This window comes from Telopea speciosissima, chromosome 4, assembly GCF_018873765.1.
Source record: "Telopea speciosissima isolate NSW1024214 ecotype Mountain lineage chromosome 4, Tspe_v1, whole genome shotgun sequence".
Lineage (NCBI taxonomy): Eukaryota > Viridiplantae > Streptophyta > Magnoliopsida > Proteales > Proteaceae > Telopea > Telopea speciosissima.
This window is the reverse complement of record NC_057919.1, coordinates 70,041,505-70,058,379: the sequence shown is the minus strand read 5'-3', so window position 1 is coordinate 70,058,379 and position 16,875 is coordinate 70,041,505. Positions and strand designations below refer to the sequence as shown.

The 16,875-nt window shown below is 38.3% G+C and overlaps 2 protein-coding genes across 3 annotated transcripts; both read left to right on the top strand.

The window, feature by feature from the left end:
* Window positions 1-12,010, top strand: LOC122657444 (F-actin-capping protein subunit alpha). 2 transcript variants are annotated; one of them, XM_043852149.1, is made up of 11 exons: window positions 1-174; window positions 258-373; window positions 921-1,010; window positions 2,319-2,383; window positions 9,369-9,530; window positions 9,816-9,894; window positions 10,009-10,086; window positions 10,945-11,019; window positions 11,109-11,144; window positions 11,509-11,631; window positions 11,951-12,010. In XM_043852149.1, the coding sequence occupies exons 1-10, from the start codon at window positions 69-71 to the stop codon at window positions 11,614-11,616; spliced, it is 915 nt and encodes a 304-aa protein (XP_043708084.1). In that variant the 5' UTR covers window positions 1-68; the 3' UTR covers window positions 11,617-11,631; window positions 11,951-12,010. The 2 variants fall into 2 exon arrangements, with proteins under 2 accessions (XP_043708084.1, XP_043708083.1); XM_043852148.1 differs by having other exon boundaries at window positions 2-174; window positions 11,946-12,010.
* Window positions 12,011-13,921: 1,911 nt separating this feature from the next.
* LOC122657445 (TOG array regulator of axonemal microtubules protein 2) lies at window positions 13,922-15,436 on the top strand. Its single transcript, XM_043852150.1, has 5 exons — window positions 13,922-14,179; window positions 14,300-14,406; window positions 14,511-14,649; window positions 14,748-14,942; window positions 15,031-15,436. The coding sequence occupies exons 1-5, from the start codon at window positions 13,964-13,966 to the stop codon at window positions 15,280-15,282; spliced, it is 909 nt and encodes a 302-aa protein (XP_043708085.1). The 5' UTR covers window positions 13,922-13,963; the 3' UTR covers window positions 15,283-15,436.
* The last annotated feature ends 1,439 nt before the right edge of the window (window positions 15,437-16,875 follow it).

Sequence of the window (16,875 nt, the reverse complement as noted above, 5' to 3'; positions counted from 1 at the left end):
TCCCTCTCCCGCCACAATTTATTAGTAAGGGCGGGCGTCGAAGTCACCTCTCTGCTATATCCCCAGACATGGCCGACGAAGAATCTCAAGAGCTAAGCGAGAAGCAGAAGAAAGAGATCGCCAAATGGTTCCTCGTAAACTCTCCCGCCGGAGAGATCCAATACGTCGCCAAAGGTTTGTGTCCCTAACCTTCTCTTTAAGTTCATCAATTTCAACCGCCCAAAAAATGGCTTTTTAATTGGGGTTTGGTTTTGCAGATATTAGATCCATTTTAAAGGACGAAAATGTCTATAAAATGGCTGTTTCGGAAGCATTTCCTCTTTATAACAAAGCACATTTGATATCCCTTGAAATGTCTAACAGAAGCGGAGAGGTAAGTCCCAAAATTCACTCCCATTTCCCAGATCGATTTGGATCCATTTCACTTCAGCTACGTCTCTCATTTTGGCCTTTGTAATTACTTTTTCTTTGACGGTTTAGTGTAATTATTGTGGGCGCTGAATCACAATGAAAGTAAATAGTCCCAGACATTTGTAATAGAGCCCTACCATAGATTTCTTGAACTCATCTCACTGAAGGCATTTAGGCAGCCCTGAATCATTCAACACATTAATCAAATGAGGGAGAAGACAGTTGTCTGGCTGTCTCAATTGCTGTCCCTTGGAGAAGATGACTGATGAGCATAATTCAAGGAATCAACAGTCATCACTGGAATATTAGCTATTGAGGTGCTTAATTATAACACGTAGAATCAAAGTGGGTTTCACTGGTCACAGCCGGTGTTGTTTCATCACTTGAATATTGGCTATTAGCTATTTGATTCTGTTTATTATAGAACATGCATATTTTAACTGCACACTGCTAAACTGTACTGTTTCTTAAATGTTTCTCATTTTGCTATGTTATCGTGTGTTTTTCAGGTGCTTGTTACATCATTTGGTGAACTCAGTGATAATGAATATCTTGATCCTAGAACTGCCCAAGTTGCCATGGTCGACCACATCAAACAAGTAATTCTTTTGCTTTATTTGAGAGGGATTATATCAGGTTAGGCTGCAGGACCATTGATTGGTTTGGGCCTCTTATGGCTCACCCTGTATCTCATATCAGAGGACTAGCACCTCTGGGTTATTCCCACCTCAATGATTGCATACAAAAGGGATTAGCTCAGAAGATTTTTTAACTGTCTGGTCCCCCGCCCTTCTTTTTAAGCTTTTTTGAAGATATAATGAAATTTCTAGTGAAGTTCAAATGGATATAGGAAAATATATTAGGTTCTTTTCTGTTATATTTTTTATTTATTTGTACAGTAAAAAGCATCTATTGTGTGGAAGATTTCTCACTGCTTTAGAGAAGTTAACCCTTAGCAGACTTTCTGGCTAAGGAGGGAGCCAAAAGTGGGCTATTTAACAGTATGCTCGATTTTCCCCTTATATTCAAGATGAAATTTTGAGGGATGCTATGTGCAGACCTAGACATTGCTTCTCTAGGTAATTGTGTATTTGTGTATCTTTCTGGAGGTTGGGTTTTTCCTGCTGATGGCATTGCCGAAGGTGAGCTTTTTCCTAATCCTGGTGTTATTCTGTATTTGTCCGGGTAATGCCTTGACGTTAATTCTGTATCCTCTCTTTTTTATTTTTTTAATATATTTTCTACGATCTTTTACAAAAATTAAAAAAAAAAGGGTGGCCCATCTAATTATGGGTCTTGAATCTTGATCATCTTATCATGAGACATGTGGCATGTAAAAAACGCCCCAAAACTGTTCTAGCAGTCCTGTTGACCCATACCCAAGACATTACCCATCTGAAGACTGACCACTACTATGTTTTATTTGTCTCTAGCAAGGTTTACGATTGAATTCAGATTGACCCAATCTGATCCAGATTGGGATTGGCCTTGAGAAAGATTTGCCAGGAAGGTAGCAGACAGCATGATCTGTATGAGGGCTCATTTTGTGGTTTTGTAGGTCTCTGGTTGTATGTGGTGTATATTATGCTAAACTGTTCCTTGTTGAAACTCATTGAAAGGACTTTTAGGAAGGAGATAGGTCATTCTTTTAAAATATAAATATAAATTTATCATGAGGGGAAAAGGGGATGGAGTCCCAAATACAAAATTGGACTTCTATATATAATTGACGTCAGAATTTAGAGACAGCTGCAATGCCCAATGATATGATCTTTGGTTCTTATTTTATTTTCCCTACTCCTTTGCAAGATTTCAGATGGTTTTGATTTTTACCCTTATGGACGAAAATGTGCATTTACTGACAAGGTTCTTTTTACCTTCCTTTCTCCATTACACTATTGTTTCAGACTTGTATAAATGTAAGACATGCTACTGATGAGGAGCTCCCATCCGTCTATATTGAAGAGTTTCGGTATGTTCTTATGTCCTAAATATAGTTAACGATGCTTACATTTATCATATTGGAAGGCATCAGGTTTATTCTAGGAGCATACTTCTAAGTAGATATTTGCTAGAGCAAAAGAAAAACAAAATGACCCAAACTGTAGTGGCATTTTATACATTTCTGAACTCCAGGATGGTCTGATCACAAATGCAGGATGTGATTGGTTCAATGAGGCATTAGTTATTTTGTTTGACAGAAAATATATTCACCACTCACCAGTTGGCTTGTTATTTTGGAGCCCTATAAAGGGGGAATGATATGAATTACATGGTATATCTCTCCTAAAACATAAGAAGAAAAAAGAGTAATCTACTCCTATTGATTGCACATATCATCTTAGTGTGCACCAGTTTAATCCATACTTTCTCCACAAATTAAAGTAGGTGCTGCAAAAACAAAGTTTATTTGTTGGAGCTTGAGGTGTTCATAAAAATTCTTGAATGAGGTCAGTTGAGGTAACGGTGCCTGCTATCTATTGATATATGCAATGCAGCATAGTAAGCAATTATATGGGTAGTAGTTGCAATAGCTGTGTTAGCAAAGAGAGTAAAACGTAAATTGGAAATTGATAGTAATACTAATATTTACTCCTGCTTTCTTAAGAGAATGGTAGTTCTGTTCTGAATTCCATGAACGTAGAGCTCCAGTATTCCAGTCAGATAAAGTCTTTAGTCTTCCTTTCTTGTAACCCTCATAAAGGGAAGGGAATTTAAATGCTTCTAAAACAATTCTAGGTGTTTACTGAAGTATGCTCCTTATGCGCCTGGAACCTCAGTTGCAGCGCTTGCCTCATCTCAGCAGTCTAATGTTTCACTTGTAGCACCTTCCCTAAACACAACCAAGGTGCTTATTGTAGTACTCCAATAAGCCATGAATCGAAGGTAGAAAATAGTAGAAATCAATCCAAAAGTGGTTTTAAGCCATAAGAGATACTGCTTTGGGTGGCTGCACACCACAAGAGGGAATCACACAAAAAAGATCAGCAGAGAATCGTGTGTGGGGGGAGGGGGGGAATCCGATCTGACTAATAGTGCTCTGAGACCATGTTAGTAAACAGAACCTTATAACCAGATCAGAGCATGGAGAGAAGGAGGAAGAGAAGAAGGAGAAGGAGAAGAACGAAAGGATTTCCGCAAGACCAAAGGAGGAGAGAACCTGCGGATCTGATTAATTAATCTACCGCAGGTCAACTCCTTAATATATATATATTAGAATGCTAACAATTACAAAAGGACAAGTATGCCCTTACATAGTCGATCCTACTAAAGAACAGAAATAAATATAAAACTAAAGACTGTTATGCCCCTACACTAACAAATCTCAACAGTTTGTAAGGGGAGAAAGCATTGTACGTGAATTTTTATAAACAAAGTTGCTGCTATTGCTGCTCCTCTGCTCCATTAGTGAAGAAATCTTGTGTTTGATTGAGGAAGAAGGAATCGGTGTTTGATCCGATTGACGCCTTGTAGTGGGAAGCCCGGGTGGATCGTTTGGTTACATTGCTACATTTTCTACTGCTGTCCTTCTAGTTTGAAAGTTTTATGTTCAATTTTCTACCATTAACAAGTCAAGACCTTCATACCTGCAACTTGAACCTTCCCTTCTAGAAGATCACATACTAGGTGTTTTTCGGGATTAAGCAAACCAGACACCCGATTGACCTTAGATTTTCACCATACTTCCATCAACCCTAGCTTGGAGAATGATTCAAATTTGACCCTGATTTGAATAAATTCCCATATTTCCCATTCTACCCCTACCCCCATTAAAGCACATTTTCAGACCTTCACCATAGCCGAGTCTGATTTCATGCTCAGAATAGGTATCTGATTTTAGGATATTAATTCTGAAACTAGTAACCTAATCCTATCTCTTAACCCTCGTTCTCGTATTTACCATAATACCCTCACTCCTACCCCAAGTAGGAATCAACCAATAAACCAATTTTCCGTTCCCTTATTAGGCTGCAACTTTCAGTAGGCTTTCCAATCCCTACTTTTGAACCATCCCTTGATTAAAAATCTTGTTTGGCTACTGGTTTGAGCAATCGAATCCAGTACTACATTAAGTGGTTTCAAGCAATGCTCCTTCATGCTGCCCAAGGTTATATTCCTTGGCTTTATTGTCTCATCATGGGGTGTTGAAGCTGTTTTGGAAAAGATCAAGAGTATTATTGACTGGCCTACCCACCCCGAAGACATTCATTGAAGTCCGTAGCTTCCATGGTTTAATCTCATTCTACAAATGATTCATTCGGAATTTTAGTGCACTCATGGCACCCACCACCGAATGTACTAAACAAAGTAAGGGGCAAGTTTGAATGGACAGCCGTGACAACTAAAACTTTTGATCTTATCAAAAGAAAGATGACAGAGGCTCCGCTACTATGCTTACAGACTTTGACCATGTATTTGAGGTGGCAACTGATGTTTCACATATTGGTCTAGGAAGTGTACTGATGCAAGGTGGGCATCCTATCGCTTTCTATAGCGAGAAGCTTAATGATGCCAAGCGATGCTACTCCACGTACGATCTTGAGCTCTATGCTGTCGTCCGAGTGTTACGCCACTGGAGACATTGTCTTGTAGGTAAAGAATTTATGCTTTACATTGATCATGAAGCACTCAAACAACTTCAATCACAAAAATCGATTAGCAACCGACATGCAAAATGGGTTGCTTACAGCCTACTTACAGGAATTTGTGTTCACCATGAAGTACAAAACTGGAAAGGAGAATACTTTGGCTGGTGCATTGAGCCAAAAAGTACTCTTAATACTTTTTTCAGCACGTGCACTTAACATCGATCAGATACGTGATGAATACGCATCTGATAAGAATTTCAGAGTACTTTACAAGGAGTTATAGCCGGCCGGACAACACCATAAATACTCCATTCATCGCCGTGGCAGCAGTTACCATGCCTTCCTTGTCAAATGGAAAAGTCTCCCACGACATGAAAGTACTTGGATTCATGCTGATGACTTCAAGTGGCTCGATTTCGACCTATATGAGCGCTACATGTCTTTCACCCATTTGTCAGAGACGAATGTTTTCAAGCCGGAGAGAGCTGATGCAGATTTAAAGACTTATTCAAGGAAGAAGTCGTCCAAGTGCAAGTGAGTAGGCCAATCCATGGCCTACTAGTTGCTGTTTTGTTTTTGTTTATTTGCTTTCCATACTTGGTTTATTTTTATGTCTTTTGTTTGGGTTTAGTTCAATTGAACCTGGTCCAATTATGTTCGAACTGTTGGTTCAATTTAAATAGCAAGTAATTGTTATTAGGTGTTTTAGTGGAGCTGGATTAGGATTCAACAAGTCCAGTCCTGTTTTGAGTTTGTTTCCTTAGTATTTCACTTTCCTAGTCAATTTAGGTTTCCTACTTAGTTAAGGATTGGATTAGGCCTTTCCTTTTTAGTGTTTGAGTCTATTTTTGAGTTTTCTATATAAGGTTGTAAGGAGGGAAAGCATTGTACACGAATTTTATAAACAAAATTGCTGCTATTGCTACTCCTCTTCTCCATTGGTGAAGAAACCTTGTGTTTGATACAATCAAAGCACCTTGCGTTGTGAAGCCCGGGTGTTTAATTTTTATTTGTTTGTCCTTCCATCTTCCCCATCGATTCAAGTAAGTAATTTCTGGTTTTTGTTGCTACAACTCCTAATCTGATTCTGGCTTCATATGCAAGTTTTTTTTTTTTGCGTGAATTCTGATTAGAGCAATCCAGCCATTAGAGCACCTTCAAACTCTGAGGATCTGTTCATATCTGCAATAGAGGGATTCAACCAGAGTTATACTGAAATTCCAATCCTGCCCTTTATTTCAGATTCTTAAATTTCTGCAGTTTGTTGACTGAATCGATTTGATACTTTTACTAATCTGTTCTTGCGATTTATACTCAGTTATCAGAATCGATTGCTCAACTTATTTTTTGTTCTCTGATTTCTATTCTGGTGTGTGAAATTACTGTTATATCCTTCTCCTAATTCAACTAGGATTGGTCTATATCTACTGATCCAACCATTGGAACAATTTTAGAATTTTCAGCAACTGTTCTTTCCCTTGTTTTTTGAACTTGAATGGAGTTTAATATCATTCTAACCATCCGATTTCATGTTATGTGATTTCTCCCTAATCTGAGTTCTTATTCTCTGAGGAGAGGTCCTAGTTTAGTACTTTTTTTATTATTATTCAATTACAATGCTACATTACAGCCTTGCCCCCTGCTTTGCAGTAGAACATCAGTACAACAACAACAACTCAGCCTCATCCCAACTAAATGTGGTCTCCTACATCGATCCTAGCGAAGAAAAGGAACACAACAACAACAACAAATCAGTCTTAAACACAGTGACTGGGGTCAGCAACGCTGATCTTTTCCGTCCAAAGAGCTCTATTCGATGTCATACTTGGAGCAAGACCTAAACTATGCATGTCTTTCCTCTCCACTTCTCCTAGGGTCATTTTAGGCCTGCCCCTAGCTCTTTTAGAACCTTCAATCAGAATCGTGTCACTCTTCTGAACTGGGGCCTCAGAAGGCTCCGTTGAACATGGCCATGCCACCTCAACCAAATTTCTCGTAGCTTTTCTTGAATCAGGGCAACTCCCAGTCCAGCTCTGATAATATCATTCCTTATTTTATCCTTCCTGGTTTTGCCACTTATCCATCTCAATGTCCTCATCTCCATAACACTTAGCTTATCTATATGGACACTTCTTGACAGTCCAACACTCAGTAGAACATCAGTACATAATGATTTCAGATCAAACAAAATGGAAATAAGCTATATCAAATTCAAGCTTCAAACTTTAAAACAATCCTACTTGATATAGGACTCTAAGAAATAATCAATGGATTTGAAAACTGAACAGAATCTAAAAGGGATTGTTGTTAACAGAATAGTTCTGAATTTAGAAATGATATCAATAGCCTAAATCACCTTCAAATTGGCAATCCTAGTGAGAATAGGATTGATGAATAGCAAGAGCAAAATTTGGACAGAATATCAGAAAATAGAATAGTATAACAGTACCTTAAGATAGATAAGAGCAAGAACAATTGCATCCGGGCTTCTGCCGCAAGGTGTTGGCTGGATTCACACGAGGAGGAGCATACCATGATAGGCAGCAAAGACAAAGCTTCTCATTAATCAAAATTCGTGTACAATGTTGGACCCCCTTACAAACATATATATATATTGGAGACTCAAACACTAAAACAGAAAGGCCTAACCCAATCCTAACTAATTAGGTAAAATAAACTAACTAGAAAACTAAAATAATGAAGGAAACTAACTCGAAACATGACTGGACTTGTAGAATCCTAACCCAGCCTAACTAAAACACTTAATTACAATTAAAATAAAGAAAGAAAGGCATTTACTTAACTAATCCTATATGCCTAGCCTCTACCCATATTATAAGCCCATTAAAGTGGTCCATTATAGTGAAAACACATGGGATCAAAGGCCCAATAACATATATAATCAACCCAAACCTTATTTTTAATAAAATAAGCATATTTATGTGATTTATCTGCCTCCCGCTCTCCTTTTGTTATATATTCTTAATTTTCAAGAAGAAAATGAAGAATGAATAATTTTATTAGGTACTTTAGGGTATTAGCTTGTATCTTGTTTCTTAGTGTTTGACGTTGTGCATACCCATGTTTGAATCACATTAACCCAACTTTTTATTTATTGAAGATAAATTCAACTGGGAAGTCAGACTTAAGGGTGTCAAACGGTGCGGTTCTGGTTATTCGGTTCGGTTGTGGTGCGGTTTACATTTTGATAAGGTGAAATCAAAACCGAACTGAATAGGAATCAGCCAAAATCAGAATCGTTTTGCATACGGTCCGGTTTTATCGGTTTCTATTCGGTTTTCGTTATCCGATTCACAACCGGTTTACATGCGGTTTATGTAGTATCGTTTTGGGAAACAATAATGAAGACAACCTTGATTTTCAAGCCTTTACATTCCTGTGTTTCCCCATTCTCTCCTGGTTTCCCTCACTCATCATATTTCCTATGCCTATGTGATAAAAATAAAAAGCTTCCCATCTTCCCCCGTCCTTTTTCTTTTCTATTCTTTGTTTTCCATTTTTTTTTCTCCTCCACTCTCACATGATGAACAAACTATTTATTCTATTAAATAGTAGGATTTTGTTAATCCATTTTAACATCATCCATAATTTTCAATTCTTACTTGAACAAATATAATATATAGGTAACCCATGACATTTTATTTATTTTATGTTTCATGTTTAAAGTAATTATATATTATTAATTAATCCAATTGATGCATGGGTTAGTATTAAAGTAAGAGGTATCGATTTTTATTTTGTTTTTTCGGTTTCTTATTCGGTTTAGAACCGCTGTTTTACGGTGAAAATCAAAACCGAACCGGGAAGAGAACCTATAAAATCAAAACCGGATCATTTTTCTGCGGTGCGGTTCGATTCAATCATAAACGGTCGGTTCGGATTCTGATATTCGGTTTCGGTTCCATTTTGACATCCTTAGGACTCAGACTGTTAAACGGTATATCCTCATCTGGCAGTCTAGGGGATTGGTGTGATCATGGTGGTCGGCAGTTTGACTAATGACTGCCCAAACCATGAACATGGCTATCTTAAGCTACGGCCTATGGTATGTTGTTGTGTTTTAAAATCATCCTATCCATTTTGGATATGCTTGAACTTTTTGTGTTAAGATATTTCTTAATTTGTTTGAAGATGTACTAAAATTTGAAGAATTAACAGTTATTATCTATTATTTTGCTCCTGCCACCTCTATCCTTCCCAAGAATGTAATCCATGTGTATATTGCTAATCCTTGACCGGCTGGGTGAGTTAAATGGGTCAAGATTGAAAGAAACTTAAATGAGAAGGTGTTATTATTTTTCAGGCTTCATGTTACTTTCTACGATTTTCTTATCCAGTTCATGGCAGATGTGCTCTGGATGCAGAAGTCATCAAATATGTTGGTGAATTGTATCCAAAAGGTGTCTGCTCAGTTTACTGTGTTAATGGAAAAGATGTGGAAGGACCAGGATCAAATTTTGAACTCACAGTGGTTATTTCTGCTGCAAGAAACAGCCCCCAAAATTTTTGGTGCGTGAAGTTATAAATTATGTAGTTAATAATGGTTTTATTTTTTATATTTATTCAATGGTCTTTCTCCCCTGGCTAATTTCTTTAGTTGTCTGGCTTAAATTTATCTGACCCTTATCTTTTCCATGGTTTAATTGATGAAAACTAATCCCTTGATCATATTCTTTGTGGCTCTCATACTTGAACCATGCCCATGCACTGTCTGACATGTACAATTTAGATTTAAGACACAAAATTTTTTATTCGGCGTGAAGGTTCTTACTTTTGTTCTGTTTTACTGGACAGCAATGGAAATTGGCGCTCAATCTGGAATATTGGATTTAAGGATGATGTGCAAATGATAGAAGTAAGAGGTAAAATACAGGTATGGCTTGTGATCTAAGCCTCTGGATTTATACATCTCCTTGACGAGAAACTGTGTCTGACATTGCATGCGTACTTTTGAACTTGTTAAGAACATAGTATGTGCATGTTTCAGGTGGGGGCCCACTATTTTGAAGAAGGGAATGTTCAACTGGACACTGAACATGAATGCATGGATTCAACTATTTTTCAGGTTGATATGAACAGTCCAATTGTCACATATCCATATTGATGGAACACAATACTTCTAAATTATGTGCCTGTAACTCTGTTGGAGCAAATCCATGTCTTTTTGTTCTTTAATTGCTGAAATAAAAGGTTTTGAGTAGATTATAGAACATTTTACACCAGGCTATAGTTGAAGTAGGGCATGAATGGAGTGGGCTGGATCCAAGAATATTCTGACCAATATATATATTTTCTTGCCTGGCCTGGATCTTGACATTGGAAGCTTCTTTGAAATTTGGGTTCAATTTGGACTTGTAAGTTGGATCATATCCAAATCCAGGCTAGGTTAGGATGTGAGGAAATTTGGCTCTTGCAGTGTGTAATGTACAAAAAGTAATCCAAATTGATTATAATATCAAGATCTGGATCGCAGTTGGATGTGAATCCATAAGTATGGAATTGATTCAGACCGAGATCAGCAATTGCTAATTTATATTTATTGTAATATTTATATATTTAATGTAGGCCTTCAACATTTCACCAATGTGATAGTTTTACACTTACAGTATATTCAGGAGTTTGAGATACATTGTGCTCTTGTATTGCACATATGAGAGCCAAAAAATTCCATTCTGACTTCTAATCATCAAATTTATTTGGATCATGAGACCATCAGTAATACTATAATGAGTGGTTCAGAGAAAAAGTTGACAGCTAGGACCATGCTTTCTATGTGACTAATTTGTCATGCATTCATTAGTCAACTATAGGGAGTTAAATTCCTGAAAAAGCATTTGCTTGTCCACTCTCTTCATGCTTCTTTGTGCCTCCCTTTCTGTTGCTAACCTAATATATGTGACTTAGACTTTTGTTTCTGTTTCAGCTCCCTGAAGATTGTGCAATTGCTGTAGCAAACATTATTCGCCACCATGAAACTGAGTATATGGCATCTCTTGAGGTTCATATTTATCTCTCTTAATATCATCAGATGATTGAGAATATATTATTGACATGAGTTTTTCTCTACTAACAGTTCCATGTTGGCAGGTGTCCTATGCAAAATTGCCGGATACAACTTTCAAGGTATTGTTTTTTATTATTAAAAAATAAAAGAAAATGCCCTTGAAGTTTGGACAAGTGGAAATTATATTCGAATTCTATTGTACTGGTGCACATGTAGTCAATAATGAAGCCAGTCAAAAAGCCACTTTTTGATAGGCTATAGCCCCCAATATCATACCATTGTGACTATTATCATCAAGTGATGTCCAAAGAATCCTTACTACATTATCAATCCAGAGTCAAATTGGTCACATATAGAAAGCCTTCAATATATAATACACTCTCTTTATATCTTGTCTCCCAAGCTGGTCAAGCTCTTCAATTGTTTGTTTTAGAAAGGCACTTCAATTGGTTAAAATCCTTCTGTTTGTGCTTTGTGGTTCAGGACCTTCGGAGGAAGCTTCCTGTCACTCGTACCCTGTTTCCATGGCATAACACTTTGCAAATTAGTGTCACCAGAGATATTACAAAAGAACTTGGAATTGGGAAGTGAAAAATACTAGGGAAAGTGAGTTCTGTCTGTGTTGTATTGAGCTAGTGTGCTCTTTCCTAATATCAATTTCAGTGAATCCTTTGAGAGTCCATGCTCATTTCTTTTTCATTTGCTGCATCAAATGGTTGTAGTTGGGCTCTCCTTGAAATGCTATCACTACTCTCCCAAAAGAAAATGTTATTACTATTTTCCATTTCTAAGTTTTGTTGTGTCCCACTTCTTGTAATTTTCTGCATATTGTATTGAAGTCATAAGATATGGAATTGTTGATGTAAACCATTAAACAGATCTGGATTATTTTGGTGCTGTATGCTCCACTTCTTATCCAGCGCAGTGGTTGGGGAAGTAAGGTTCAGTGCAGAGGGCTTACATGTGGTTTGTTGGAAATGTTGAAAGGTAAAACAAAATTGAAACAAGAATAAAATAAAACTTTGAACTGAGGCAAACAATAATTCTGTAACCAACTCATAATTCTATTAAATGTAATAACTAAAATCTTCAATTAAAATCTTTATATTTCTTTTGAAGACCATCTATTTAAGGGTAAGATCTGTTGCTGAGCTTTCATGTGACATATTGGATATTTGCATGGGGCTGAGATTTTATGGACAAGTAGATCCCAAGGCCCCCTACTCACATGTCGAGTTCCGCTCTGCTTAGGCCACATGGCAAAATAAAGATTTAAAAGTCCAGAACTATTAAGAGGGTGCACAGTAATGCAATCAAATGCATTCCATTACACAGGAGGTATTTGACTAAAAGTAGGTTATGAAATATAAAAAGGAAGGGGGGAAAAATGGGTGCAAACACTCACCCTCTTCTATCGAGTGATTGCAAATATCAGGAAATGGGTTTCAACTATCCATCACCCTCATATCTCCAATTCTTTACCGCCTGAGCATACCCCTTCTCAAACCTCTCAAAACTGTGAACCATCTCTATCCATCTCTTTTACCTCTAACCATCTTGAATGCTCCATTGAATAGTCATATTCTCTTAACTGATGGTAGTTTAAACTTGGACTCTAAGGAAGGAGGATGGGCATCTATACTATATATCATTGGGGATTTACACTTAATTACATATGATTATGGATTTGTAGAAAATGCAGATGAAGTAGAAGGAAAAGCAATCGCACAAAGCATTTGATCAACGAAAGAAAAAGGCATCAAACGCTTGACAGTGTGGTTAGATTCTACAAACTTAGCTTTTTGGCTCCTTGTGTGAATGTGTGGATGAAGTTTTCTTTTTTATGAGAGAAAGGTTTTCTCAATTGATACCGATAGGTACACTAACAGCCTCTCTATCTTTCTCACATGAAATGACTTCAATCCTTGATAACACTTCTGCTTTTCTATTTCTCTGTTTTTTTGTTCCCATCGATGTGATCCATATGCCACTAACTCTGAGACTCCCCCTTTTTTTGATAGATATTTAACAAGGGAAAATGTTTTTTGAACCAAGCACTAGAAGGTACATTATTGAAGTCTCTCTCCATCTCTCTCGTACCCACATGAAATGGCCTTTCTATTCCCTTATTTACGAAACCATTTTCTCGTTGATCACTTGTGTGCTCCCCCTACACTGCTTACTTAGAGAGAACCTCTACCATGCATGGTTTAAGGTATCGGATCGGATTGGTATCGATCGAGACTGATCCTGATATCGATTCGATCCAACTGTACGGACAGGGATAAAAATGTAAAAAAATCAATAAGGACAAAAGTGTCATATTTGCCTGAGTTTAGGTGATCCCGATCCGTATTGACCCATCCAATCCGATCTAGCCGATACTGAGATCACAGACCATGCTAGTACCATATAATAATTTCTTTGAAGGGAGCTGATCCGAACTCCGTCTTAATCTCTTAAGATGATGGACCCTCGGGCTTCCATCTCGGTGTTCTCTCTCTTCCTCCTCGTTAATCGTGGCCCTAGAAACAGAATCTTAGGAGAATCTTTCGAATAAACGGTCGATATGCTGAAACACCCTCGAGATGCTTTTTCCTGTCTCATTTATGGTGCAAACCAGTGACCCAGCAACAGTCATCACCGTAGATGCATGGAATTATGGAAAGCATCTCTTTCTATCACGGACTCCAAAAGTCCATACAATAAAGCCACTAAAATGTAACCGTTACAAAAAGCGAACGTTGCTTTCCGCTCTCCTACTTTTTCAAATTTTGAAATTTAAAAGTGTGAGCAACAAAATGGTTTTTGATCAAAGCCAAGATCACAAAGATCGCCAAAATCCTTACGACTTCTTTCTTGCATCATATTTGGCGTGTAGATTCATCCTTCTCTCTCCCTTTCAAGCGCTCTGCTATCAAGCAAGTTAAACAGAGAAATGGCTCTCAGATCGCTAGACAATGCTCTTCCAATTGTACCTGAAAGGCCCAAAAAACTCGCAAAAGCCGCCGTTTGCATCCCAAAATCATCGGATTTGGGCGTGAATGATGAAAACAAGGTTCCAATGCCAGCAGCGGGAACTGGTGATTCGGCAATTGATTATATTGCTTCAGATGATCTCAAACCCATTGAAGATCCCGAAACCAAGATTCAAGTAACTTCTCTTCCAATCCGATTCTTGAAACCCTAATTTTATTTTTCCCTTTCTTCTTTGTTTATACGATTTTCCCACCTTTTTATGTGCTACTGACACTCTAGTTGATGGATACATTAGACTTTGATGGAGGAATTAGATTCAAAAGACTGGATGAAAGTGTGCGAGTCACTGAACCATGCCAGAGGATTTGCGATCCATCACCCATCATTTCTGCTCCCGATTTTGTAAGGCGATCTTTCTATTTCTCTCGTTCTCCACGTATTTTTTCCCCCTCCATTTCGAAATCCTGATCTTAAGGTTTTGATTTTGCATCGGTGGAGCGTCATAGGGATAAAGTGATGTTGGTGATGGTGAAATCGACGAATAATCCTAGAAGCGCTTTGTGCAAGGTCTCCATCATGGCTTCCTCCGATATCTTCAAATCCTTCGGGGAGAAGATAGTATCATCCGATGCCTTTGACCCTTTGGTATGGTATAGAACCATTCTAAACCCTATTTCTTTCTCCCTGAAAATTTTTGTAATCGATTGTTTATGAATAATGGTTTCCATTGTGTGGGTTCGCAGCTGCTCCAGCTTCTGCTGAAGGCGTCTCAGGATAAAAAATTTGTGCGAGAAGAAGCAGAAAAGGCGCTGCAAGGAATGGTGGAGTCCTTGCCCCCTCTTGCTTTGCTTAATAAGCTCCTGGTTTGTGTCACGCACTCCAACCTCAGAATCAGAGCAAAAGCTGCTGTCTCCATCTCAAAATGCGTCTCCAAGATGGTAACTATTAACTACAGAATAAACCTTTTGCTCCCAAATCATGTATTGAATAATAAGATCAAACCCTTTCTTCCAAATTAAACTTCAGGGACTGGAAGGAATGAAGGAATTCGGCTTGGTTTCGTTGATCCAAGTTGCAGCGGATTTGTTGAATGACAGACTACCGGAAGCACGAGATGCAGCTCGGAGCACCGTGATTTTGATATACGAAGCAGTTATTCAAGGGGAGGAGCAGAATGATCATGATGGACTGTCTCCCATGGAGTTGTGGCAGAGCTTCTGCTGTTCTAACTTGACAGCCATTCAAGCTCAGTCCATGACTAAAATAATCCCTTCTTAGTTGCAGCAGCGGCAACAATAGTAGTTAGCAGATTTATTAGTAATATAGAGTGTTAGTAGTTACCAAAACTTCAGTTTTATGTAAAATGCAGTTTTACATGAGCCCTCTTCGCTCAGTGTTGCCATGAAAGTTCTAAATAAGGAGTTCTGTTTTGTCAATGCTTCTGTCTTCTTGGTATATGGGTTGTTCTTGTGCATTAGTGTGGTTTGTACACAAGTATGAAGCCCATGGGCGTGCCCAGTCTTTTCCTATATGTAGACAACAATAACATCTCAGCCTTAACCCAATTAAATGGCCCCGGCTACATGGATCCTTGCAAAGACAAAAAAAACAATTAGACATACTAGTAGAAGGAAAGAGCAGAGCAACATCGATAAAAACTCAAGGATATCCTACCTAAATGAAGTCGACTACATGAATCGTTGCCCTCCATGAAGTCATACTTGACAAGGCCCAAACTATACTAAGGTCATTTTAAGGTCTGCCCATAGCTCCTTAGGTCCTTCAATTTGAATCAAATCACTCTTCCGTACTGATGCATATCAAGGCCTCCGTTGAACATAACCATGCCACCTTAAACAACTCTCTTGTAGCTTCTCATGAATAGGGGCTACTCCCAACTCAACTCTATTATGGCCATTCCTTACGTTATCGTTCCTAGTCTTGCCACACATCCTCTCGGTTTATACAAGGATGAACTCCCCTTCTTACTTATATTGTAGCTGATAAGAACGAAGAGATAAAGATTAGGGTAGCTTAGTAGGCAATTGAATGGTTGTCTTTATAGAGAAAGACGGACTACACAAGGTAGTGGGATAATACACAAATACTGCTTTCATTACTGTGGATAGAGTTTAAGTAGATATACAACTCTCATAATACAATACAGATCGTCTACTACCCAGCAGCCTGTGCGACGCAGACTGGGCCGCGCGTGCAATGACCGTCTTACCCCTTGCCCAGTGCCTTGTCTGAGCCAGGGTAAGGCGGTCATTGCGTGCACGGCCCTGTCACGTCGCACAGACTACTACAGGCAGCTGGGCCGTAGGAGATAATCACCCATGCACTAGGAACCCATGTAACAAGTAATTCTTAATAACTCCTGCCACTATCATGTGAACTTCTAAGATACTATGCCATGTAATATACCAACTCCTATACCTTGTGGACCCCATAGTTAATACATACAATCATAAAATCACTCATGCAACACATGCAATAACCCATGCACGTTCACACAACGACTCCTCCATCCTTAATGAATGGGCGTGTCCTCAAGACCGTAGGATGGAAATAGTTGTTGACCTTGATTTTCTCATGTGCCCTCCTCCTCCTCTTCGTAACAACTTTCGATCAAGAACAATTTGTTGCATCGATGTCCATGTACGAACCGTTCATTACAATTGTAACAAAGTCCCTCAGCATACATATCTGTTAATGTGATTCGATAAATGGAAAGATGTTCTATGTCAAGTGGAATGCTCTTTCTCTCAAGTGAGTGATCACGGATCTCATACAGTCAAGGCAATCCAATATCTGTAGATAAGGTTGTGGAGCAACCAAGTAGAACGTCTTCCTTGATTTGCTCCTTCA

Excerpts from the sequence above, each read along its gene's own strand:
- LOC122657444 (XM_043852149.1), top strand. The coding sequence starts at position 69 with ATGGCCGACGAAGAATCTCAAGAGCTAAGCGAGAAGCAGAAGAAAGAG. Across the intron at positions 374-920 it reads TGTCTAACAGAAGCGGAGAG|GTGCTTGTTACATCATTTGG; the intron begins GTAAGTCCCAAA and ends TGTGTTTTTCAG. Across the intron at positions 2,384-9,368 it reads GTCTATATTGAAGAGTTTCG|ATGTGCTCTGGATGCAGAAG; the intron begins GTATGTTCTTAT and ends AGTTCATGGCAG.
- LOC122657445 (XM_043852150.1), top strand. The coding sequence starts at position 13,964 with ATGGCTCTCAGATCGCTAGACAATGCTCTTCCAATTGTACCTGAAAGG. Across the intron at positions 14,407-14,510 it reads TCATTTCTGCTCCCGATTTT|GGATAAAGTGATGTTGGTGA; the intron begins GTAAGGCGATCT and ends GGAGCGTCATAG. Across the intron at positions 14,650-14,747 it reads CCGATGCCTTTGACCCTTTG|CTGCTCCAGCTTCTGCTGAA; the intron begins GTATGGTATAGA and ends GTGGGTTCGCAG.